This window comes from Phallusia mammillata, chromosome 2, assembly GCF_965637545.1.
Source record: "Phallusia mammillata chromosome 2, kaPhaMamm4.hap1.1, whole genome shotgun sequence".
NCBI lineage: Eukaryota > Metazoa > Chordata > Ascidiacea > Phlebobranchia > Ascidiidae > Phallusia > Phallusia mammillata.
This window is the reverse complement of record NC_137253.1, coordinates 8354969-8382893: the sequence shown is the minus strand read 5'-3', so window position 1 is coordinate 8382893 and position 27925 is coordinate 8354969. Positions and strand designations below refer to the sequence as shown.

Genomic DNA, 27925 nt, shown 5'->3' with positions numbered 1-27925 from the left:
TGTTGAAAAAAACTCCAAAAATATCTGTATGTTTGGCTTGTTCACTGTGCTAATTAGGTGCAAACTGTAAACTACACAATGCTATTATAAATATTAAAACAATATGGTTTACAATGAATAACATTTAATAAAAATCCTGTATTAGATGCCAATTTGTACATTGGTGACATGGATGTAAGTTCCGACAAATCACTTAGTCGTTCACCCTTTGGTTTTAAAGATATATATATTTCGCTATTACAGCATCGTCAGTATCTTATTCAATTCAAATAAATTGGTGACATGGTATTTTTGTATGGGTGGTACTAAATACCGCATGAGGCCGCATGTGATTCCTCTTAAAATACACCAAGGTATGTGAAATGTAGGAATACAAGCCCCATCAAGGGTAAAATAGACTAGATTCTAGGTTTATTTTAATAACAAACCTTCACCCAACCCTAATAGCTCTAACCGTCAGCGCTTTCAAAAGTTCGCAAAATTATTTTTTCGTAAAAGCATATTCAAGTCTTTCAGAAATTCCTGCCGTGTGATAACATGCGGTATACCATGCGATCACATGCGGGCACATGCGGTCACATGCGGTATTTAGTACCACCGTTTTTGTATTAGTAGTTGGCCAATCTGAGTACTGCATGCACGCGATGTTTTTTAAACAATACATGTAAAAAATCATTTTTTTAATGCGCAAGAACATTTTTTTTTTAATGCGCAAGAAATTAAGAAAAAAGTACTGCCTGGTCCTGTTTATCGCTTGCACTATGCCAGTAAAATTGGTCTTGCACGAAGATTTAGGGGGAACTTATGTTAATCACCCAAATTTCTAATTGACGTAAATATTTGTTTCGTTTTCATCTAGTTGTGTTTTACATCATTCACTTTTTGCGGCAATAAATGTAGGGAGCATTTATCAGGTTCTGGCAATGGATGGAACTACATCTGCCACCCTGACCTCCAATGCATCAGCGCTGTTAAATGACTGGAAATTTGTCCAGCTTTATGAATCACAAGCCTTCATAAATGCCAGGCGTTTAATTTTGGCATTGCAGCCATTTTTGGAGCAGTACAACATCTGCACATTTCAAGCGAGCCTGTTCAGTTTAATATCTGAGCGGTATGTCGCCCATTTTCAAGATTGCTTTCTCAGGGAGTCGCACCGCTTGGAAAATCTTAACAATGGCATGGTTTCTATCGAGCATGTGCACAACATCAATCACTCAGGAAAAAACTTTTGCAAAGACATGCAGTCGGATTTTGACCGCTTTTTAATGGATGCAGCCAAACAAAATGGTATTCCTGAAGAGAAAACTGCTAGTAACGGTTCTGTAAAACAAATTTGTGAAACACCGTTACCAGAACTGTTTCCAGCTAACAAACAGTACAAAACTGGTCGTCGAATGAGTGCTGATGATGTCGCTTTGCAGCAAATTGACGAAGCCACAAGTACAGATGTGTTTTTATCTTCACAACAAAGCAAGAAGAAGAAATCCAAAAAGCGCAACAACAGTCAGAAAGTCAAAAGTAGGACCCGATCTGAGGAAGACTCTGGTGTTTACAGAGAAAATGGGGATGCCTCTAACAAAAGCAACTTTGTTTCGAATGTTTGGAACCGCTTGAGAAGAGGCAGCACCAGCAGAATTAAGGTGTGTGTATAAAATTGTAATACAGTAAACCTTGGTTAAACCGGATTCAGTTAATCTGGATCTTCAGCTAATTCGGACCAACTCAAGTTGATTTGTCATGTGGTAGTGCTTTAACTAATCGACACGGTTAATCCCGATCTTTGGTTATTCTGGACAAACTTTTAGCTCCAAACAGGTCCGGATTAACAAGTGTTTACTGTCGTTTAAATTTGCTTATATTTTTGATAGTGTTTCTCTGGTACAATAGTTGTAGTCCGCCATCCCTTTTAACTCATCTAAGTTTTCTGCAACACTTCTGGTTACACAGGAAGATACAATCAATCACATACAATTACTTGTCAGTGTAAAACATACAACAATTAGTCTCTAACTTTTCTATTTTGCATTCACTTTATTTTTCTTACAGTTTTAAGAACTAGAATACTATGCATTTTATAAAACTTCTAAGTGCATAAGACAAAAATATTCAATTGCATCAAAAGCATGATGTACACATATTTTGCAGTTTCACATGTATTGTTTTGAGTTTGAAAATACTCTATGTTGAAAATATAAATTAAATGTATTAACTATAAAAATAAGCTAATTAGTTGATATTGGTATATAAATTTAGATTGGCATTCAGAATTTTGGCTTTTGGGGATAGTCAACTGACAATTAGTGCGACAAAAAGCTACAAGCAAAGTGTAAATGCTTTGAAACTTTAGGGTCTTGGATTTCCAATGGAAAAACCCCAAGACGTTGCTGTCAGAATCGATATGGCTGGCAGCTATCTGGTTATTGGGCAAACACAGCCTGGTGAAAATATGGCATTCCAGCGAGCACGGCTGGTGCTAACTCAGATTGAAAAAGATTACTACATTGAGATCTTTTGTCCTATAAAGGTGAGCTTAAATTTTTTTTCTGTGTCTAGATAGTAATTTTTCAATTACAGGCATTTAGTTGCATATTGCTGTAAAGTAGCTCAGTCAAATATGCTCATGGTAAATAAATTATGCAACATTTTTGTGGTATTTCTAGTTTCCTCTGTGGACTTGCCCTGAAGCATACAATAGATTTGTATTTTATAAGTGTATTAATACCCTTATTTGGATTTTTAACATGTCAGGCATAAAATAGCCATCCAAACCTATATTTAACCACCAAACCTGTATTTACAATACATTGCTGGTGGTATACGGTACTTGACTTTTTATTGGCCGTGCAGAGTTATCATGCACTCATCTTGATTTAATCCTCTGCGCTATATATCTGAATTACACGTTGCGAAATGGAAGCTAAAATTGCCGATGGGCTATGACTAGTATTTTACACTTTTTGTCACAATTCATTTTTGTAAAACTTCAAGTGTCTACCTGGCGAAGCTATGATTGCGCTTGTACATCTGTGCCAATTTTTTCTTTGATTTCTGCAGAGTACCAAGCCAAAAATAACCATAATGGGTTGCGACATAACTGAAGTAAGACCCACCACCGCGTTGTCTATGCCTGACATCGACTACACCTTTGTCATTAAGGTGGGTACTTCGGGAAGTAATTTAAGTATCTATGTCCACTTTTTTACATTGTTCAAGGACAAAAACTATAACTTTGTTTTGGAGCATTTAAAAAGCATTAGGAAACCTTTGATTCCAAATGTGTGTTTGTCTGCTAAAAAAATATTATTTCTGTAACTTGTAAATTTGTTGTCAACTGTTAATAAACGAAATTGTAATAATTCATAAGTTCAAAAGTTTGTGCAATTTTGTTATGTATGTTCTTATAAGAGACTTATGCCTGTAAAACGTTTTTTATTAACTTTTTAATTTACAATTTTTGCATACTGAAGGCACAGTATATATGAGTTGAACATATTACACAGTTGTGTAAAAAGTTTTATATTTTAACTGCAATCAAATGCCTCATGTGTATGAATATTTCTTGACACATAGTGCTTCACCCATTTCTTTCCTTTCTTGGCCTAAATCTATTGTTCCTTGATTGGTTGTAATTGGATATGTTTTGTGAGTTTAGAACTATCTTTTGTGGTCCTAGTACTGTATCTCAAAGTGAATCTTGAAGTAGCATTGATTCTGCAAATTTTCCTTGGTATTTTTTATATCTCCACAATACCCAGCACATGTGGCATATTTTAAACGTTGGTTATTTATCAACAATTGCACTCTTTGGCCTTTACAAAAACATGGAAATTTATTTTTTTGCATGACACATTTTTTTTACAAATATTGCTTTTACAAAAACTAACAGTGTTTAGTAGTTATGTGTCTCTTACAAAAATGCATAATTGTGCGACCAACTTACCCTTAAATGCCACTTGCATATCAAAACCCAGATCGCAATCATGCATTTCCTGTACAACCAGGCCCTTTGGCAATACATGAAACATGATGGAACAAATTACCAAAGTATGCAATTTTTGCCAAACACCTCAACCCAGCCAACTAGACAAAATGACAAAATTAGCGTACTGTTGTAGCAGTCATATTGAAAGTATTGCTCATGCCCTACAAAAGTACATTTGTCAACAAAATAAACCTTTACAAATACTGAAATACCACTTATACATTTACACATCATAATCCAGATATCACATTTTAATTTTTTTTTCATCTGTAACTGAACAAATGACATTTAACAGCCAAACTTTTAACACAAGGGTGGGCGATTTGCAGCCGATGGGTCAAATTTGCGATGTAATTCAATTGTAAATATGAAATAGCATGTATTTTACCAAAAGTATGTACACTCTTTTCAGGCCAGCGGTGAAGAATATGTGGTCAAGCTAAACGGGGACCTTGATTTTGCAACTTGGCTTTCAGAAATTGAAGAATGCACCATAAAAGCTGGCCACAAAAAGTGAGTTTGTTTTTTGTTTAATGGGATTTATGCATTGTAAAAAAAGTCTAAAAACACTTTAATTGTTAATTTACAGTTTATTTACTCATTTTTAATTATTTCTTTACCTTGCAAATGTTTTGCATGTTGACAAAGCTATTTGGTGTGTCATGTGAAGTGGGTTATCAATAAATATATGTAACACAGTATTGGATATTTACATTGACAAAACATTGCTTGAACTTGAGTAAGTAGCAAAAACACTTTCCTTAGTGTCTTGTAGTGATTAAAACAAATACACACATATCAATAAACAAATTAACCTTTTTTTACCCACAGCTCATGTCAGTGGCTTTAGATCAGGGGTGGGCAACCTTGTTACTGTAGGGCCTATTATAAATTTCAAAATTGGATCGAGGGCCGCACATGTGCATCACACAAAGTGATTTTGCTTTGTTTCTTACCAAATATGCTTAACTACAAGTATAATTCGTATTTGATTCTAGCCACATTTTGCCAGATCGCAGAAAACTAGCATCAGGCGCATTAATCAGCTCAAAAATATGTAATAATTGGACTCGTTGGCAAGTAATTTTAAAATCCAAGTGTCTCTGCGGGCCGCACAAGCTTTAATGAAAGGCCGCATGAGGCCCGCGGGCCTCAGGTTGCCCACCCCTGCTTTAGATGCTTCAAGAAATTTGTATGGTCCCGTCTCTAAAAATGACATTTATTTTTCTCCCAAATGGACAGGATATAAAAAAATATTTTGATGATATTTACACTCTGCTTTATAGCAGGGGTGTACAACATATTATGTCGGTGGGCAATATAACCAATTTCGGACATCAACCAAGGGCTGTAAATTTTTTTTTTATCTACACAATAAATTAAAAATTCTTCCAAAGCATCAATACATTTATTTTCTAAAGAATACCGAGTTTTGCCACAACCCTAGCTTTCACAACAAAGTAATTGTTTACTAGACAAAGGGAATTGTTACGTCACATGCCGTGAAGTACTGCAAACCGCTGTATGGCCCACCGGTTGGAAAACGCTGGTTTAGCTTATACTTGTTACGCCTCTTGCACACCCCTGCTTTAGAAAATGATATGTACCCTATCTTACTTTCAAGCAGGAATAAATGTTCATGTTTAATAATAATTGTAGTCAATAAAAAATGTTTATTAGACTCCACGCATATGAATGCCACAAACTTCCGTTTCTGCCTGAGCGTCTTCGAGAAAGTCCACCAAATTCTGGAACTGATGTAGTATCTAGTGACGATACAGGACAACAGGTACAGTTTACATACATCAAAAAAATTATTTGCGTTATTCTTGTTTTCAACAGTATTTCAGGGATTCAAGCTGTATAGCATACAGCATGACATGAAAATTTACAGACATGAAATAAAAATACAAAAAAGCACAAATATAAATTGATATTTTATAAGACGTCAAAACTGTTTTGAAGTGGTTTTTCTATTGTTACCGTTGCAAATTACTCACTTATACAACTTATTTAGTGAACCCCGATGTACCCATGTCCCCCTGTGACTGTTGTAGTGCACCCTCAGCCTCACGGCATACACATGTTGACAAAGATGTGTACTTCTCACATAACTATTTGTTTTTTTAAATTATTTCATAATTCTTGTAGTTTCCCAAAATCCTGCAATAGCCTGAAATCATGTTTGGTATTTTTCCAAAAAAAAAGAAACCTTTTTTTGTCCCACACTTACAAAAGTTTCATAAAGACTTCGTCAATCTATTGGTTTAAGGCTGTGTGTTCTTAAAGGTTATTATGGTTGAATGTCTGTTACCAATACATGTGTACATCCATGATTTTAACATGGCCCCTGTAGATTTGTGGCTAACTATGGTAGCCGAAGTGCATTCGTTTTGAATCCCGAGTTCATTTTATTGATTGGGTAAGCACATTTCTTTCTGCGAAATGCTTAGGATAAACAAATCACATCCGTATAAGTGTAACGGTAGTAGTTGCAGTAGACAGATTATATAAATGCGCAAAAGTTTTCTGCAGACTGCATTGTTGTCAGTTCTTGCTGCATTGAAATGCTGCAATCATCTTATGCTGCTCTGTCACCCAAACTAATACCTTACCTTTGATTTCCATGCTGAAATATTAAGGATAAAATTCATACTCTATTTTTTGCTTTGTTCATAGACATGTTTTTAGGATCACTGCTTAACTGTAGTATTAAAATAACAACCTTACTTTTGTGTACCCTATGTTTGTAAGTTTTGTCTTGGCATTAAATAAATTTGAAGTTTACCAAAACCTAACATTATTACAATAAGACTATATTTGACATGCTATTGTCATTAACATTTTAGCACATAGTTTTATTTGGTTGGTTGGCACACATGTACCAAAACTTGCATTCATGTCACTTTTAAGACTTATTTCTGAGTTTTATTTTTTTTAAATGATTCACATTTAATTTTTTACTTTTGCCACTAATCATGTGATAATATAAAATTGCTTATGATTTTATGTTTATGATTTCACATTTCAGCTTAGTGACTTTTCAACCACACCTCCTAATCTTGGCAAACCTGAGCTCACAAACGGAGTAATTGAGGACGCTGACACTGAGAGCATTTCAACCACACAACGTAAGTATCTAAGAAATCTAAGAAAAATGTTTGTTTGATTTTTTTGACCATTTAAAGTTTCTAAGCTTGCTATGTTTTTACCCCAGTCGTGTGGTGAATTTACACACATGCACTGAAAATGCATATTTATTGGTCCCTTTTTCTCAAGGGGACGCATTGGTTTTATCTGCATTTTTTGTCTAGTACTGGTTTGTTCCTAGCGTTTGGTCAAGAAAGGATGCTTCAAACTTGGTCAAATTTACACACATTGTAGTTATGTTTCCAAAGTAGACCCTTTAAATGTTTCACCCCTGATGACCCACTGGTTCACCCACAGACCCCTAAATTGCTTCATAAAATTAGTCATTGTCTTTTTTTTATTTGTTAAAAGTATTTTAGTAAAGTTATTTGCCTAGCTGTATTCTCAGCTCTTCAAAAAAACGTTTCAACCAACCTAAAGTCTCATAAACACTACCTCGTAATTTTATCAACACAAACTTTTAAACCGAACGTGATTTCAATTTAGTCGGCTCGTGGGATTCAAATGCAACTGCTCCTCTGTTGAGCTCCTCGACAACTGGAGAGGAAGGCGATGATGAGAGCAAGACGAGGAACCAAGCAGTTCTTCCCGGGGATCTCGTCAAATTTCCTTGGTACCATAAAAGCATGACAAGAATGAAAGCCACCCAGTTAGTTCTCGGAGCTAGGCATGGTGTTTTCTTGATGCGTTTGTCTGAAACAAGACAGTCTGGACATGTGCTAACTTTCAACTTTCAAGGCAGAGCCAAGGTAAGGATATGGTGTATATGTGGTGGCATTGTTATGTATAGAATTATGTTTGTACATTTGTGATAAACATAGTAACATCTTATGGTAAGTTGAGAAACTAAATAAACAAACTAATATGTAGGAAACATGTTTTTTGTACAGTAACCTCTGATTCGATTAATCCGGATTTTTGCCTAATTTGGACAAAATTCGAGGTACAAATGATTTTAATTGTAGTAAGACTTGAACTAATGGACATCGGTTAATCCAGATGTATATCTAATCTGGACAAACTTTTTGGTCCAACCAGGTCCGGATTGACCGAAGTTTATTGTATTTGGCTGCAAAGGGTGAAACTTATTACTCTTCACTGCACAGCATGTACTGAGCCACACTTATTTATTTGTCTCTTTCTTCTTGGCCAAACAATGTTCCTTATGATATATTGCCTCAAAGAATTGCAAAAATCTCCAAATGACAGTTTAAAGTAGAAGTTCGAAATTAATGTTGCTGCTATGCCGGAATGACGTTATATAACTGTTCTTGGGTGACCTAGTCATTACCTACGTTTTGATGTGCTATGCCACTATAAATAAACTATTGTCCATCACATCGAAAAGAAATTAAATCACTTTATATTTATGGAGTGCTTGTTAGAAAATGTGCTTAATCCAGACTTGTAAGTCAGTCGGGTTGGGTTGGGTCTTAAGATTTTTGAACGAACGGTCTTAATTCGACATCCATTGTCTGTAATTTAAAAAATAAAAATACCTAGTTAAATTGCTAGATTGACCTACTGTCCAACACCCCTAAAACGTCTAGTTTAGGCCATTGTCTATTATTGTCCATTGTGTATGTCTACGTTATTATAGGCCTGTCAATCAAACATTCGGGCCAGAACGGATATAATAAAAAGGATTCGGGTTGGGGTGTCTTTATAAGTTAATCCGACTAGTGGTTACGGCAATTTTGCATTGGTTTTCAGAATATCACACAAAAATGCTACAAAGTTACTTTCAATAAACTAGAAATGGCGCAATCATTTAGATCCACAGTTATTTTTAGCACAACCAAGCTCTTTAAATCAGACCAAAATAGCTCGCAGTCAACTTTTGGCGCGGTTTGATTCAACCAAGAGCTTCGCGTCTCTCCGCAAATCGCCTTGCGGTTTTTGCAGCCATCATGACCCAGTACGAGTTCGGTGGGCGTGTCCATCTTTTTGCAGGAGTTCTGGGGGCGTGGCAACTTAAGCCCTGGCAAAAAATTGGGCACCGTTTTCAGATTGCAGCAACCTTTTGAGCCCGCCTGCTGTAAGTCAATCCCTTCCGGTGGCGCTCTATGACAAGAAGTGATCGCATTTTGTCCTGGCTTCCAATATACTACGCAGAAAATATGCGATTGTTGTTTTGTGCTGCATTCCGTGGTCAAAACCTTCGCTGAGTTTTAGTAACCGTGGTTTGATACTTTGTATACTGGACCATGCTGTGATGAAATTAGTCAATAGCGTTTTTTGTGCTGAAAGTTTAAAGCATGTTTTTGGGCGTGATTTGACTGCGCAAAACTCGTTGATAAACCCGCTAAACTTGGTAAGCGCCTATGAAAACAGTTGGCAGTTGTGTGTGTAAATGCACCTTATACCAGTAAATAGGAATTTTAACATTCTTTCGTGTCATGTAGTGGACGTTAAGCAAGGAACTATGAAGTAAATTTAATTTGCAATGCTGACTGTGACTGATTTTGTTGTAATTCGGGTTTTCTGCCTAATAATTGTTTCATTAACCTGCAGACAGAACACAAAAACTTAGTGTTGTATACCATTCGAAAATGCGACGAAAAGATCTTTTTTTATTTTTTTACGTTGCTTGGCTTCGACGTGCCAGAAATCCAAATGAACGTTCGCATCAAATATAAATGCTATGTCTGACAAAGGGTGCACGTATATTTCATCATTAAATAAGTCACAAAACGCACAATTTGCCAAAATACAGGAAAGTCACCTTTCTAAATTTGCGGTTTTTTTTTTAAAAAAAGAAAAAAGTATATTGCGAGTTAACATGATCTGTGTCCACATATACAGTATACCTCGGTTATTCAGGACCCGTTTGGACCTAAAACATTTGACCGATGTCGATTAGTTTTAAGTCTTACCACATTACAAATCATTTGTACCTCAAGTTTTGTCCGAATTAGGCAAAGATCCAAATTAACCGAATCCGGTTTTACCGAGGTTTACTACTATTGCTAAATTCACCCGACACAAAGTTGAGTTTATTTTATTTCCAGCATCTTCGCTTATCAGTGGATAGTGAGGGGAGGTGTCGAGTCCAACATTTCAAGTTTAATTCGGTTCTCGACATGCTTGAGCAGTTTCGGTCGCAACCGATTCCTCTCGAAAGTGGGGGAACCACCCAAGTTTGCCTCACCGATTACGTCATCAACGAAAATTGCGGTAAGATTTCTATGGTTGTTTTACACATTTGTTCAATAGCTGATAACGGTTGTTTGGAGTTACAACACGAAAGGTTTTTGAAAAGTTTGCAAATTTTATGGCCATCATCAGAGAAATTTTTAAGACAATATTTTTACGTAACATTTTTTTTTGATAAACTGTTCTCGCAAAAAATTTGAAAAAAAGCTTTGCAATATGGACTAATTTTATGTACAACACTTTTAAAAACTTAATTCACTATGGACCCCTTTCCCCATTGTGCCAAATGGTGTATATGTTTAACCATTAAGTAGAATGTACTACATATAAATTGGCAACAAAACGAATAGCCCTTTTTTAGTTTATTATTTATTTACCCCATTTGACATCGCCTTGCCTGCATGGTAATTAGAAAAGTACATGTTTTTTTAATGTTTCCATTACGTTGCAGTCGTGATGTAGGTAAAGCTAAAACGTATCTGTTACTAAAAATTTCAGCGCGCTAAAAAAGAAAAAAGTTGCACCCCTGGACTAAACTATTATATATCATGAAAAAATTCACAAATTCGTTCATCTGTGTCCTACATGTGATGTGGTCCATACATTAAGTAAAACTGTTTATGATTATCTGTACCGTAGATATCTCGCTAAGACTATGTAATGTGCTGCGGTCGGTAAGTGTTTCAGTTTAATTTCAAGACACGGCAATTTCGCTAGCCGTCGCAACAGTTGACTTCATTAATCGTGATCGCAAAACCACATCAAGTGTTCAAATCTATGTGCGACCGTCGTTGGTCGTTGTTCTAGACAGGAAAGAAGCACTTTAATGGCCCACCGCAATGTCGCGTATCATTCACAAGTCGTCAAGCGCACATTAACCACACATACAGCGGTCCAGAGAGCGTACAGGCCGTTTCAGCCACACCTACGTCAGCAAGTAGATTGTGATGTGTTTGCGGCGAGGCCATCTCTTTCAAGTTCGTTGTAATCATTTTTTTGTCAAGGTTTACACTGAAAAGGTACACCAGTGATGTAAATGATGGCTGTATCAGAAATTTGCGTTACACGATTTGTGGTATTAAACGCCTTTGATAGGTAAACGTAAGCCCTTTGATGTGTTTGCACACGCCCTTGGATAATCTCCAATTAGTCGTAAACCCATGTAGAATACGCTTTCCTTTTCTCACCAACATCGCTGAATTCCTTGCACTATACACAGGTTACAAAATAAATAAAAAGTTAGCCTTTTTCTTTTTAAAACGTAATAGAAGGCCATTAAACTATGGTTCAGTTTTAGGTTCCTAATAACTTTAGTCATCGATTCTAAGCTGATAAAAAAAACTTTTTTATTTTTAAATTTCGCACCTAATTCCCGCATATGGCCCCTTTCCGCTGTTTTAAGCTTATTAAGCATTTAAAAGTACGTTTATTCCATTCTATTCCCACATTTCAATGTGAGCATATCAGGACTTTAAACCCCTGTTTATGTCCATACGAAACTAGTGTTCGAAAGGATATCCATAAACAAAAACAGCTGTTTTTAATGCGTCGGGTGATGGTAAAACGCCTACTTCTGGGGCCTGTACAGCTTAATACACCGCTGGTGACGTAATTTACAAAGCTTGCGTGAAATTAGGAATGTATGTGATGTCACAATGCACCGTGCATCGAGCATGAACATGAGATGCTCGATGTTCTACCAAACAGAACACTTTTCTAAAACCTATGATATGTAGAAAAATGTTTTTTTTCTTTTTGAGGTATCTAAGATGAACTTACATTCATAACTGGGATCAGACCTAAACGTTGCATGCAGACCTTGCGACCCAAACCTTTTCGAACAGACAATTATGTACATTAATAAAAGACTAGCCTGCACCATAAACTTACACTTTGCTGCAAATTTTTTACCTAAATCAGAACACTTAATGCCCAGTTACGACACTTAAATAAGTTATTATCAGGTCTGTCGATAATTTAGACTGGTCATAATACAAAACAATGCAATGACATTGACCATTATCATTCCTATACATCTTAATGCCGCACAAGTTTCTACAAATTTGCATGCAACCAAAGATCGCTACACGCGAAATTTGCATGCAACGGTGTTATGTGCAAAACAATATCAAAACAAAGCCGGTCAGCACTTCTGCTTAAAGCGACCCATTTACCCTCACTGTAAAGAATGGTGAAAAAACGAAGCGGCCGTTTTCGATTTGATAACATCTGCAATCCACTCAGCTCTAGGAAGCAGTGGTTTTTTGGTTTCGCTGTAATGTACCGGGCTTGGGTGAAAGTTGATGTTATCTTTCAATTTGTAGACCAGTTCCTGTTTTCTCGAAATGCAAAACCGCCTGAAATTAGAGTGACATGTTTTTTTTTTGTTTCGGGGGAAACACGTTCTTTAAAAAGATATTGAGCATAAATTAGTACATGTTAAACGTAATATGGTTTCGGGCTTCGTTTTTGTGCTTCACTATTCCTACAGACATGCAAAAAAATCATTTTTCTCATACATAAGTTGTTTTTAAATATCTATTTTCGTTGAGTCGTGGCAGACTTCTAAGTTATTTTTTTTCATCTATTTATTTTATATTATACTGGATTTATCACCAGGTTCCCAATGCTTGCTGAAACTGATAATGTTATTAAGGCAGAATATATATATTATACAATCTTAAGGACAAATAGCCTAATTTTTTTCCTGAAGTAATTTGTGAGGTTTACCATACTCATCAAACATACCTAAAGTTGGGTTTGATTAAATTTATCATAAGTATGTTAAACTAGGCCTTGGAGTTTTTTCGTGGATATTTATATAGTGCCAAGGGATTATTCGCGTGCATATTAAGTTTAATTTATTCAGTTAAATAGGGCTTTAAAGCGCTCAAAATAGGACAAATAAAACTTCAGGCGGTAACTTGAAAACTATCCCAAATTCAAAGCCAAGGACCAAATCAAAAACACACAACGTTAAAAATAAACTTTTTACGACCGTATTCACATGCAAACTGTACCCAGACCCATTCAATAACCGCACAATTGAAGGAGATTTAAAGACGCCCTACCCTGTCTCACAAAAAGCGCTTTCCTTTGTGTCGGCAGTGGAATACAGCGCCGCAGTTTATATTTACCCATAAGCTAGTGCGCTAGGCCGTAACTGCATGTATAAATAGACCCGGCATTGTACGGTAACTCGGTCGGCGAAAAATGACTTTACGGACAAAGAATAAGGCTTAATCGGATCAGTGGAAGGTCAAAGTCCGTAGGTTTCGTAGCCGGTTTTTCTGTCAGATTAAATAGGGATTAATTTTCGGCTCTAAAATTTAACTAGGTCAGCCAATGAGATGAATGTGCTTTGCGTTATGTAACTGACACTGGTTTGATTGTAGTGATAATTCACCTATGGAAGGTCTCAATTGATGTTCTTTTATATCTTTTTGCAAAAAAACACCAACACGAAAACATGGGGAGCATATTGCTTATTAGACTGCAAATGTTCTGTTTGGTCGAGCACGCTCGGTGCATTGTGACGTCACATACATTCCTAATTTCACGTTAGTTTGTAGTTTTCCAATGTCCCTTACGTCACCAGCGGTGTATTAATCCGTACAGGCCCCAGAAGTACGCGCTTTTCCACCATCTATCGCATTTAAAAACGGTATTGTTCTTGGATACCCTTTCGAACACTTGTTTAGTATGTTAGCAGGGCATGAATATGCAAATTTAATGCTCGGGTCAGTTTGTGGGTTCTGGCTCGGCTCGGGCCATTTCTGCTGCTTATCACATCAAAAGGGTAAATATTACTTATTGTTAGACCCCAAAAATCTTTGCCCAAAGTTTAAAAAAATGATTGGTGTGGAAACAAAGTTTTGCGCTGGGCTTTTTTAATCTGACCTTTGCAGAATGTATTATACAGACTTTTTTTGTGTTAAAAATAAGTCACATTGCTTTTGGTTATGGTTTGGGTATACATGAATTAAAATCTAAGCACATTGTTGTTTGTTGTAGCACTCTGAAATGATAACATGCGTATTTTCAATTCAACGAAAAACTCTAGCTTACAAAATTAAGAATGTAGTATGCAAATTGAGAGGTTTGGTAACAGTTCACAAAACAAAGTTAGGTTTGGCGTGTTTGTTAAGTTGTAGAAAGTAACAAGACGAGCTCTTCCAGCAAATCTGACTTTCCAGAGTAAAATAAGTGTCACACGATTTTTTTGTTACTCGTTACCGGTAGCTTCCACTGTCGTATTGTCTTATTATGGGGTCTCTCTTCAAAAAACAATTATGCTGTTAAATACCAGCTAAAGGCACGACCTACTTGAAAATTGGTAGCAAATACATATGCGTTGAAGGTATGGCAAACGGTGTAGGTCGTAAGTCTGCATCATACAACATATAAAGAATCGATATACATAGGAAAGCCTTCTTTCTGGTAAAGCCAATTCATATTCTGTCACTAAGATTCCCGAACCGACCCAAGCGACGATCTACGAGTGGCCAGCGCCTCTAGCACAAGCGATGCCAGCGACGCTCAACCCAGCCCTACAAGTCACGTGAACGGTTCTGCATCGCCGAGCACCAATCAGCACTCACCTCCGGTTTTCGATCCAGATGTTCCAGGACCCAGTGGCTTGCAGTCTATAAACGTTGCATCAAGCAGCAGCGGTAGCCCGTCCCCTATGACGTCACCAGCCTCGTTTGTCGACGACGTTCGTGACGTCACAATGTCAAGTCACGTGAGGGCCGTTGATAACCAATACGCGTTCAGTTAGCGGTGTTCTGAACTGCTTTGGTAGAATCGGGCTAACTGCAAACGTTTTTTAGACGAATTTTAGGCGCTTAGTATGAAAATGTGTGTTTCAAAACTTGGTTAAGTTGAGTTTTGGTGCCAATGCAACATCGTATCAGGGTCAGCTTGAAAAGTATTCCAATGCAACTATATATTATATTTCACTTGTTACATGTCCCTTAATACCGGTTGGTTATGAAAACTCGTATATACGGTAGTGCACTCTCTCAATGCATTCGAAGTCTTCAGATTTGAAAGCAGTTTTGTATTTTCTATTTTTACAATCAAAATATTTGTGTTCTAATTAAAGATAAAAATGTTCATTATAGCTCTTAAAACTCAAAAGTTTTTTCATCCATAATAAATTATGGTTATTCTCTGCATTTATTACATTCAAAAACATAATTTACTAAAGTAATCGTAAATTGTATGTAATCTTAGTGTAGCGTCATACAGAGTCTCTTTATTACGTCACTATGGTAAATGTTCGTTGCCGATTGAGTCTTCCGACAAATAATCTTCGTTTTTTCAGTAATCGAAATTTTCACGAATTTAAGGTGATGCGTATTAGTGCTAAACTTGAGTCTAAAAAGGTGCTTACTGCTTGTCATACGTCATATACTACGTCACTATTAGGTAGTGACCAAGGTGTAATATACCGGTGTAAACGTTCTCGTCAATTTAAATGTTCAAGGTTGCGCATTGAAAAATGGCGTGTTCTGATTGGTCAACGACTGTCCAATAGGGTTGATTGAACGGTTTTGTCCGTTTTGATTTGGGGAATCGTGTGCTTTCAAAAGGTGCAAGATATTTTTTTGCGATTTGTTTGATAAAAGTTTTGTCTTGAAAACAAAGTGCTTTAAACTTGATATCTGTAAAAGCGTTTACAGTTTCAACTTTTTTGCATAAAATTTGACAACTTGTTACTTTCCGTTTTGCCTTCACACAAATTCTCCTAATTCTTAAGGCAAAATGAGTGTTTCCTTCAAAAGCAAACTGATGCCTTGTTCAAAATTCCGAAAAAGTTCCCCGCAAGTTGGCGCCAAAACCATCTTTGCCCTTTCGTTGCCAGTGTGACCTTCGCTTTAAATTCGGCGGCGATCTGTTCTGATGTACTTTCTATCGGTGGTGTAAGTGTCTCGCCCCATCATATAAATATATACATACCGTTATTCTTTTTGCCCCAAAGGTGTATTTTATTCCCGCTTCTCTCTTCTTGTGCGCGCTTCGGTTGCCCTTTTTTCTTTTTCTCTCGTTTTTTCTGTTTTCGGCGCTTAACCAAACCTGACACGCAAAAAAACGCTTTTTTTGGACCGTACCTTAATGACTACGGGTTTTTATTCCTCTTAAAGACGAACGTCACCGACCGTTATGCTTATTACGTCACAGGTGACGACATTTTTAATTTTTTTTAACAAAGCCTTTTCCCCGAAATTTTACCCACAGAAAAAGTTCGCGTGTTTTAATATTCGTCATTGAATTTTTACCTTTTTTATCGCTTTTAGCGCGTGATTTTCTTGAAAGTATTACGACACCACACTTAGCGGTGTTGATTGTGTGGTGTTATTGCCACTAGGGGCGCACAAGAAACTTGCCTTTTCTTTCAGCATATTGATAAACACCTCTTTGGCCAGTTCCAGTGTAATTTGCAAACTATAATACTAATTGTCCACTAAATATTATTTCATTCAAGTGCTTAAAAAGCATTAAACTCTAAGATGGGTAAATGCATTAGATTTACAAGCACAGTAATGATTTCTCTTTTTTTCTTCCCAGCATAAATTTTACATTTGTTTCCAGTTGATTTATTCAAGAGATCAAAAGTGTTTGTTGTTTTTTTGGACGCGTTTTTTCCCTGCCTAAAACACTTGACTTTCAAACGTATTTTCTCCACATTTTAACTACACTAAAGTCTGCTATATTGCTGTAATTTTTTGCACTTTAAAATTTGTGTAAAGTAATTAGGTCACTTTAAAATTTGTGTAAAATAATTACCCAATTAAGGGCATCAGAACACAAGAAATTTTTGATTTCAAAACTCCAAACATTGGCAACTAAAACTCAAAAGTTCGTTTTTATTTTTTCCATAGCGTTGTAGAATGTGTGTTTTATTTTTGTCTCTTTCATAAAGTTTCTCCTAGTTTCACAGAACAAAGTGTGACCAAAATACTATCCTAAAAACCTTGGCTTCACAGCATGTAGAAGTAAAAAATCGTAAATTTACGATATTATTTCTTATGTTTCGCTTTGATGTCTTTGCACACATAAACCTGGTTTTCAAAGCAGTTGTAAAAAAAATTGGTTACAAAACCTTGTATATTGTTTTGTTTTTTTCGGGGCTGTTTCGGATTTCCTAGAGGTTGAATGTGAAAACTTGTTCACCTTAATGTATAGCAGAAAAAAAACTACAGTTTGCTGAGAAAGACGTGTTTTTTAGCCACAAAGAATTGCTATATGTGACCTAAATCAGAGCTAAAAATAAGCGCCTTTTTTCGTTGGCCACCCTTGTGTAGTTTTCTGTCTTTTTAAGAATGACTATAGTTTCACTTGCCACTATTTTTGCGCCCGTTTTCTTGTTTCCTGTACTATAAGCGAACGTTGTATTTTGCCAGTACTTCCTAGTACTGCTTAAACTTTTGTGAATTTATCTTTTTTGGCTCTAAGGTGTGACAGGCGTTGACCTTTTATTCATTTCAGTTGAAACGCCCGATCAAAATCGTATTTTTTGACTCAGATCAGCATCTGACAGTTTTTGCGTCGCCTTTTTTCTTTTTCTCTTTTTTTCGTGTCGTGCGTTTTTCTTGCGCTTCTCTCGCTCTCGGCACGTACCCGGTGCCAGGCGTTTCCAGCATCCGCCGTTGAAAATTGTCGCCTTGTTTTTTTGTCTTTTCGTTTCAAGTCGGCCGTTTGGTGTAGTTAATGCAAAAATATATATCACCATGACACAAGTGTACTTTGGTTCTTTTTTGAAAGCACATCAGTTGTAGTTTCTCTAGCAGTTTAAAATAATGTGCAGAAATAACCTACATCAGAACAGAAAAAAATACTGATAGTATAGGTAGCCTACAACACTACAAATTTTTATTTATTTTTGATTCAAGTTAATTAACAGTAAAAAGAGTCAAAAATACTTCAGAAAAAAATAAAATAAAAGTCATTGATCTGAAAATACTCTCTTTCTACTAATTTTTGTGACACTTCAGATTAATACAAGAGTATAATTTGGCAACCGCCAGTCTGCGAGTAGTTCGTTACCGGGCCGTATAGTTTTCAGGTTAAATGCTTGGAAACATTTTCCACGTGCATCCGGAGATGATTAGCTAATTTAGGCGTTTTGCTTTGCTAAATGTTTGTAGCTTTTTTGAAGACCGGTCCGCAGTGCAAAAAATGGGTTGCCGATTCCTGGGTTAGAAAATACCGTCCATACTTTCAATTTCGCTAAAAGCTGAACTGTTGTTGGATTTGTCATATTTTGTCCCAACGAAAAAGAAGAACAAAATATGACTTTTCAGACTTGCCGAATCCAACCATATCAATACAAAACAAATACCAGAAGAGCGAAAAATAGTTGTGATTTCTATTGTGCCAGCATGACGTTTTTTATCTGTCATGATCGAATGCACCCGTGTCTTATCATGTGAGACGAAAACGAGAAACGTTTGTTTATTAAATTTTATTTGCTTCAGGCAGTTTTGGTTGAAATATTTGAGGTTTCGGCTTCAGTAAAACCTGTTATGGTGCTATTCCACGTAATTTAGGGTGTGTCTGTAGATAGTTTACATAACTTTGATATTTATAAAAGTAAAATAAAATATATATGCGTTACTCATTACGTATGTTATTTGTTTGTTAACTGTGTTTTTGCTATTAAAACGAGTTTTGAAAAATAATCAAGTGTTTGACTTTTGGTTACATACTTCAGCCGGTTCAAAGAAGTGTTTTGCTGAGTTATTTTTTGCTGTATTTTCTAATTTCTATGACCAAAAGTTCAAATTGTTTGTTTATCAGAAAGTTCCATATTGGGTATTTTTCAAATTTAACACATATAAAATTACAACAAAATAGCTGCTTTGTGTCTTTGACTATTAAAAACAGCTATTTGAAGGCTATTTTAAATGTATCACATACAAAATGTAGTATACAAAACAGCTTGAGCTGATACAGCTGATTGTTGTCGTTGACTGTAACAAAAACAATTTTTTAATTATTATTTTGAATTCCTTATACATTAAAAAATACAATTCATGCACTTGTTCCAGATTTTTGCACTTTGATCCATAACAAATAGATGAAAGTTTGGTAACGTGAAATATCTGTTCGGACAAATTACAATGGCTGGGTCTGCCTCGATTTTTCATTGCCTGGATGTATTGGAAAAGGAATTTGACAAGGCATTTGTGGATTTGGATGTTCTGCTTGGGGAAGGAGACTTTGAGGAAAATGAGGATTTAATTTTAGATGCAAGGGACAAAATGAACACTTTGAGTTCATGCTTTTCACAGTTATGCCACAAAACTCAGACAACTGCACAAACCAATGCCAAACTCGAGGTAGTAAATAAATACTTTTTTAAATCACTTACACTATTATATTAGTCCACCAATTGGGCCATATCGATTTTTGTGCTTTGTAACAGTTCAATGTCTGAAAGCTATTTCCATCATCTTCTGCTTTGATTCAAATTGCCATGTGAAATATGTCTAACCCGTGTTCATGTGACTACATGTAACAAACAATAAAACAACAAACAACATATGCAACACACACAAAATAACTTTGTTCCCAAGCAGTTGCTTGCAAAAATAACTTTTTGTATTTGTGTTTTATTTCATACAATTGTTGTGGTTTTTCAATGTTGCTATCCCCTAATTATGACTTGTTTGGCAAATATTATTGGCAAATTTTTGTGAGTGTTGGATTAAAAAAACACATAGGAACATTATATATATACTGGTGCAATCCGCTCAAGTTGCTTCCACATGTTTTTTAATAAGTTAGTATAAAACCACACAAAACATGCAATTTTAAGGGACAGCAAAATATGTTAGCCACTCCCCTCAAATAGTGTTTCTAAATAGTATGAAGCAATTCAAAAGCACCCAACCCCATGAAAGTTTCATTGACTGTAGTTTAACAGAAGGTGTGGCCTTTAAAAAAGATATGGGGGTTGGTACAAAAATAGTTTTGTTTTGTTTGTAATTTTTTCCTTTTACAACTATGGTCATGGGCGGGAACTTGGCCGAATGGCCTGGCGCGCCTGACCCATATACAGATAAAACCTGATCGGGATTCGTGCCCGGGAGTATCTTGCGTTCGAACCCCGTGAACGACAAAGGGCCATTTTCAGTTCTCGGACTGTCGCCTGATTGTCGAAAAATACAATAAAAAAAGCTATGGTCATATGCTGTGAAATATTTTTTGTTTCATTTACTGAGTTATTTTTCACATTGTCCAATGAATATTTCACAGGCTGATGCAATCAACAGCAGGGAAGAATTGCTGACCGCTCGTTCAAACTATGACGCGGCACAACTTGAAACCTCGCAACTTGTGAGGCAACTTCACACTTTGCAACTTCAACTTCATGCCGCAAACACTGGGTCGACCTTTGACCCAACCACCATCAAACAAAAACTGGTAATGCAGAAAAAAATGTGCCTCATGTTTAGTATTTATGTGACCAAAACAAGTGATGTAACATCTTAAATAAAACTGAGTATATATATATAGAGAGAGAGAGAGCATGAAAAACACTGAAGCCTGTACACATTTATTACAATTTTATTATGTGACTCCAAAATGTCTGAAGTACCGTATTTTACGGACCATAAGGCGCAACTTAAATCATTTTTTTTCCTCATAAATTGATCGTGCGCCTTATAAGCCGGTGCGCCTAATGTATGGACCAAGTAGTGCTTTATTGCTTTGTTTAATAAGCTTTATACGGTAACCCATACTCCTTAAAATACGTTGCGTTCTATAGCCCGGTGCGCCTTATGTATGAACAAAAAACTAATCAAAGCAATTTATTGACAGTGCGCCTTATAATCCGGTGCGCTTTATGGTCCGTAAAATACGGTATTACTTAAGCTCATCTCTTTTTATGAAGTGTATTATACTTTTTTCTTTAATCTGAAACTTCTTTGAACTTTTTTGTAGTAGATTTCATTTTGCAGACAGTGCACACAGTTTTGACCTACCGTATAATGTCTCATCAGTGCAGATCTATTGGCTTGATGCTTTGACATTGATACTGTGACACTGAGCCAGCATCACCTTGGTTCCCAAGTGGTTGCTTGGCCATTGTGAACTAGTTTCTTTTGTGGTTTACGCCCAGTTGTGGCATCGCACAGAATGGGTGGCTTTTTAGCCTGTTACTCCCAACAAACTGGAGTGTCATTGGATGGCTACACTAGCCAATACGGCCCTTCTCTCATCACCAGCTGCACTGATGAGACCTTGTAGGTTTGAAACAGTGTGTACTGTCTCATAAACCCTCATTTATTGACTTGGTACTTTTACATAGATTTCTTTCCATTTGGTAGTACACTACAAGTCATAAAACTTAAAACTTACAAAAAAGAAGAAAAAAATCTAATTATATTTACTAGGATGATGAATTAGAAACATTTCGAACTGAAGCTCGCAACCAGACAATGCTGCGTCACGAAATCAACAGTTTAAAGCAAGAAAAATTGGCACTGACCAAGAAATCTGCTGGCTTGGAAAGTGAGTTGTATGGTGCAAGGTTGGCAGCCAAATATCTTGACAAGGAACTAGCTGGAAGGTAAGATACTAAGATTAATACATACATATTTGTTTTCATTTGCAATCAGCAACACGCCAACACCTATGCAATTTAGTTAGAACCATAGTTACCCTTTTACTAGTCCTAAAGTTTGGGATTGCCTAAAAAAAATTCTGATGAAGTGCAGTAGCTTTTGAATTGTTTTCTTTTTTCATATTTTTTCCATTTTTAGTTTGTTTGATTTGAATTTTTGTACTTTTTTACAGTGTATTTTTTTGTTTTTTGACTGTACCATGTGTTTTGATAAACAACAAACAAAATAAAAAATGTATATCAGTACGACTCTAGGATTGTTGGTATCTTATATGAGTTGGCATTTGAACTTTAACCTAGTAAAAGTGCCATGTCAAGAACCCAGTGCTTCTATCAAATTACACAGCAGCTTGAAATTTGATCTGATCTCTGACATGTTGTGTTTCAGGATTCAACAGATCCAGCTTCTCGGACGCAACATTAAACCCCCGAACTTCGAAAAAATGTGGCACCAACTTGAAGCTGAAATTCATCTCCACCGACACAAAACCGTTATTCGTGCTTGTCGAGGCGCAAGTAAACTTTCTTCACCCGCTCAGGTAGGACGAAGTTTTAAAGTTCTTGTCTAAATCTTGTATCTTTTTTTCGATATTTATTTCGATAGGATATTGGCAGTGTTGTGTTTTACGTCAACGATAGTCATCTAACTTTAAGTAAGATTACAACTTAAGATTTGCAAATTTTGCCTTGATTTTAATTATACATGAGATATGTTAGAATTTTTATCAGTTATGTTACATTTATATTTACAAATTATTATATATTTATTTGGGTTCACTGCATATATATAAATAAATAAAATACTTTAAAGACTACTTTATTTTTTGTATAACTTGACTATATTCAATCACATATGCTTAATGTATGTGTGTAGAGCTTAATTTGACCTTTTACACAAAATTTGTTTTGTTTTAGGACAAAGCAATTTCCCATCAACGACACGGTGTTGGTGACGTTCGACAGGTGACAATCACAAAAGGTGCCGCAGAAGGACTAGGAATTTCAATTACTGTAAGTTTGTGTGTATCACAATCTGCTTTAAATTGTTTTCCGCCTACTCACTAAACATATCCTGTAACTATTATAAATCGTTCACAACACCTATGTTGATGCTTATGTACTGAAAGTATCATTTTTAAACCCTGTTTATTTTGTTTTTAGATAATGACATATTATAAATATTTGTTAAACAATAGCTTTTGACCAATTCAAATGGCCTTTGCCTATTGCTTCATCTACAAAAAAATAACACTGAAAAAATAGTTTTGAATTATTGTTTCATTTTTTCTGTTTCAGGGTGGCAGAGAACATGGGGTACCGATCCTAATATCAGAAATCCACGAAGGGGCTGTTACTGATCGTACAGGAGGCCTATATGTCGGCGATGCAATCTTATCTGTCAATAATCAGGATCTAAGGCATGCCAAACATCAAGATGCTGTCTCCATTCTTTCCCAGCAGGTCAGTACCCCACTTTACTCAATCTTTATGAAACAAACTGTTTATGTTTTGAGGTCTTGTGTTAAAGATAAGCCTTATTAAATGTAAGGTTAGTGTGCTTGTATATTACGGTATAGCTCCATATCAAAATTTCAATCAATGCTGTAAAAAGTACTCCTGAATATTGAAAACTGTTTAAATCCACATTTTTAAAGCTACAATGTTGCATACACTAGAATGGATTTAAATATATGTCCTGTATAAATTAGTCCGATTTGGAATATATACTACATATGGACATGTTCATAAGTTTATTGATGAAAATAACGGCCCAAATAGAGGTAAAAAGTGATATACTTTATTTTTCAAATGTTTCGGCAAATGCTCATGCCATTTTCAGTGAAACGACATACCGCATCAGTTAGACCCGATTTTTGTCAAAAAAACATCTGCCTGGACTTTCCCGTACAGTTCTCATGTGACAAATTGGTGACGTCATGTTGTTCATGTCAAAACTGATACAATACATGATTTTGGTATATGGAAGTGGGGATTTATATAACTTTGTTATGTCATAAATATAGTTGTGCAAGCAGTCAAAATTGCTTCTTGAAATGATTTGTGTGTAATCCTTTTTATATTGACATAATGCACTTTCAGTGTTGTTGTGGGGAAAAATGCGAAACTTGTACTTTGGCGAAACTTAAGAGCAAACTGGTGTTTTTGTCACAGTGTAAATTTGGTCAAAAGTTAATATTTCTCAATAAATTTTTGGTACAAAGTAGCAAAAATGGTACAAATACTTCATCTTAAAAATAATCACATATCCCTGAGAGATGTGTGACAATGTTACCTTTTTTGAGTAAATGCTAAACGCATCAGGGCTGTTTGTAGCCAGCATTAATAGCAATAATCTCCTGTGCGAATATTTAAGCACAACACAATTATGTCAGTGGGAAAATAGAGCTAGTGTGTTGGTATGTTTCCTGCTATTCAGTGTTTTGTCATATGAGCAACTATTGTTCTAATACCTGTCAGTATAAAACATTAATAGGTCCACATGAGGTAACAACTGGTGATGCACAGAAGTTTGGTTGGCTGAATATGTTCTTTTGCCGCTGTTTCAGTTTGGCCCTGAACTTGTATAAAATTCATGCCCAATATTCAATAATGCTAAATTAAAACAAAAAAAATTAACTTATTGAGTTGTGTTGTCTGCAAAATATTGGATTTTTTGTTCAGCTATACATATTGTAAAAGTTGTTTGGTGTGTAAGAAATGAATTCAACTACATCAACAACGTAAGGTTCAGTTGAAAACCTTATCGGAAAGTGGGGCTTAGTTTGGTCTAGTGGCCGAATATTCGGTTTTGACCTGAACCTTTTGAGGCGGGGCAGTGCATTAAGAAGGTGTTTGGGCTATTGTCAGTATGACACGCGGTTACACCTCATTTTAACAATTTCATTGCAAATTACAAACTAAAGAGCAAATGCTTTTATTTTCGGATGCACAGTTGCACACTCCAAACCATACGTAGTGCACAAGAAAACTAGTGTGTGGCTACAGCATGCACATCTGATGTTGTTCACAGTGATCTGTCATAATATAGCTTGTATATATGCCCATTACACAAAAATGGATAAAATATTGGTTTTATATGCTATACCATGACGAGCAGTTTCTTGCAGCAATGCTGATACTAGAACACAGCACCAATATGTAATTCAAAACCTTTCTATACCAGGTGGAGAAACTGACCCTCGAAGTTGTTTACGTCACTCCTGATGATGACGCAGAGAGCGATGACGTCACGTACGGGGTGGAGATCGCAGGGGAAAGCCAGCAAGATGACAAAGCGTCACAACCCTCTATGCCGTAAGTCGTTTTTGAACGGTTAAGTAATCCAGTCACAGCTTACTTTTTATGTTTGTGACACCTACTCTTTCAACCCTAAAGGATATATCTCTAGTTTGTTGCCTGAACGTTTGTCACCGCATAGAGCATTGTTTAGGCGTTTTTCATGGGGAAGATCAGCACTTTTGTGAGTTATGAAGAGGTCAAATTTGAGGTCGTTTACGTTCTGTTAGCTGTGTGATGTTTTTATGCTGTTAACAAGATAACATATATGAAATAAAAGAAGAAACTTTCAACCAGGTCTAAATTGACCACAAAGCAAGGGGGGAAATTACTTTTACCTTTAGGGATAAATGAAAGAAAGCCAAACAATTAGTTTAGCAATTTTATTATGTTGTGGCTACTGGCTAAAGAACCTTGTGGCTATTTATCATCGAAACCTTCCTAGAAATGATCCAGAACCTCGGGTTTTATGTAATGTATGCCTAATATTTTTGATTTTTGACATACAAATTCATGCAAATATGTTTTGCAGCCCGACTCCCACTTTGAGTAATGACTCCAAACTTCGAAATGGTTCCAGTTCATTAAGTGACGTATCCGATGCACCTAAGGTCGTCAACGGAACATCGGATCCGAAATCATCCGATGGTGAAGGCCACTTAAGGTCAACGACTTCGTAACGCTGTCACGCTTCAATTCCTGCGATATATGCATGCTCGAATAGTGAAAAAAGCTTTTTGACGTCAAACGTACTGTCCATGTGAACAATGCAGTAGTCGAGACTTTGCTGACATCTAGCGGTGGTAAGAGTTGCTGTGTATAAACCGCTGGGTGGCAATAAAGGTACATGTATTTTCGCGTTTTTGTATAGCCTAGATTTTGTTAGGTTGCGTTTTTACTTGACTAAGCCTTAGTTGTAGGGAAAATCTCCTAAGACAAGAACTCACACCAAATAAGTTTGCTAAATACGGTTAGGTGGGCGCAAAGAGCATTGGCAAATATTTTAAATGCAATTTGTGTAAAAATGCTAACGGTAGGCCTGTTAGGGTTGGGTGGGGTTTCATAACACTAATACAACCAACTTAGAAATTTAGTCCCTAACCTTATCCCAACCTCACTGTTAATTTAAGTATCAACGCTCTTTACGCCATCTATCGGTATTTAGCATACTTTTCTGTCTGTTGGTTCTTGTGGTAGTAGCTCCACCCTGCGTGGCACAGCAATAGCTTAATACTTTGATTCCTTTGGCATCATATATACAAAAATATACATTTCTATATTGATGTGTTGTGTTTTAAGATTATACCCCGCCCTCTGTATATTATATGCAGATATACAAGAATTATTTTACGAATGTTTTATGTACGCAATAACGTTCATTTTCTTGCTGATGCAGTTTTTCATCGCTGCGTTCTGACCTTGTAACTAATTGATCTGTCTACTGATTCTTTATTTATATTTACTTAATAGGATGGTAAGGTAGTTTTGTGTAGTGTGAAAAATATTCAATTGTTCCCAACCGATAGGTTTATTATAACCTTCAGTCATGCACTGTGTGAAATGAGCATATATTTGTGGTGAATGGTTTACGGCAGGGCAGTGGTTCTCAACTGGTGGTCCATGATGGCTTTTTGGGTGGTCCACAGGACGTTAATTATATATTTGATGATATTTACTTAATATCATCTATTAGCTTGATGCTTTGACATATAGTGACGACTAATAAAATATTTCGTAAGAAAAAGGCTAATTCAAGTTATGGGCTATTTATTGGTATCTGTCAGTTGCTTGATATCAATTAATCTTCGAAACTTTGTTCATATTTTAAGCCAATATTCTTGTTGTTGGGCCTTTCTTTACCCTTACTCAACAATGGATTGGTCCACGATATTCATTTAATTGAACTGGTGGTCCATGGCCTGAAATGAGTTTAGAACCACTGCTGTCCGGTGTTTCAAAGAAGTAGTTCCTATCAATACCCTTTTCAGTGCTGATTTTTTTTTAAATCAGCGCTTTATTGGTTTTTCAGCTTTCAAAATGCTTGAAAAAATCCACCCAATCAACTTTTGATTTCGATAGCAGTCCAAATTGTAATTTTAAAACTATTTGTTTTTCTTGTAATTTACAAAACATCTGAAATACCGTATGACACAAATAAAGACATCTCCAAAATACACCCCAATATCGCATATTTTATCCGCCATCTTTTTTACGTCACGCGTCTTATTCTTACGTCATTTGTGACGTCACTGTTACGTTGTTGTTTGGTCGAACGCCGGAAGATGCTTTGGTCGATTTGAGTCGGATTTGTGTGAAGTTGGAATGGAACGCTCCCATCTTATGCGTGTATTTGTATTTTGCCATCATTTCTATACGATGGCTCACAGTCTATATGGAATACATTCTATTGTACACCAACTGCGTGCATGGCGAGTATTTTATAAATAAAAACTTTTTCAGGTTTTCTCCCTGCCATAGTTCCCTGTTCCTCTGAAAACACGATTTGCAAGTAACAGAATCAGTCAATGAATTTACATGGAATGTATGTGTATATTTCGCCTAACTGCCATCTTCGGTTCGTCAATGACCACGCTGTCTGTTGGAGGGTCTGATATTGCTTAGTACAGCGGTTCTCAACCAGTGGGCCATCCATGGAAGCATTTTTATTGGGTCACAGACCAATCAAATAGAATCCTTTT

General features: G+C 36.2%; 2 protein-coding genes across 2 annotated transcripts; both read left to right on the top strand.

The window, feature by feature from the left end:
* Positions 1 to 266: 266 nt before the first annotated feature.
* LOC145214189 (uncharacterized) lies at positions 267 to 18036 on the top strand. Its single transcript, XM_080082678.1, has 9 exons — positions 267 to 1643; positions 2351 to 2527; positions 3058 to 3159; positions 4398 to 4498; positions 5666 to 5774; positions 7017 to 7116; positions 7622 to 7884; positions 10147 to 10312; positions 14761 to 18036. The coding sequence occupies exons 1-9, from the start codon at positions 924 to 926 to the stop codon at positions 15069 to 15071; spliced, it is 2049 nt and encodes a 682-aa protein (XP_079938804.1). The 5' UTR covers positions 267 to 923; the 3' UTR covers positions 15072 to 18036.
* Positions 18037 to 19345: 1309 nt separating this feature from the next.
* Positions 19346 to 27703, top strand: LOC145214503 (Golgi-associated PDZ and coiled-coil motif-containing protein-like). The gene is made up of 8 exons (XM_080083045.1): positions 19346 to 19638; positions 20558 to 20725; positions 21700 to 21875; positions 22318 to 22468; positions 22845 to 22940; positions 23226 to 23390; positions 25114 to 25244; positions 25759 to 27703. Exons 1-8 carry the CDS (start codon positions 19420 to 19422, stop codon positions 25904 to 25906), a joined length of 1254 nt encoding a protein of 417 aa, XP_079939171.1. The 5' UTR covers positions 19346 to 19419; the 3' UTR covers positions 25907 to 27703.
* The last annotated feature ends 222 nt before the right edge of the window (positions 27704 to 27925 follow it).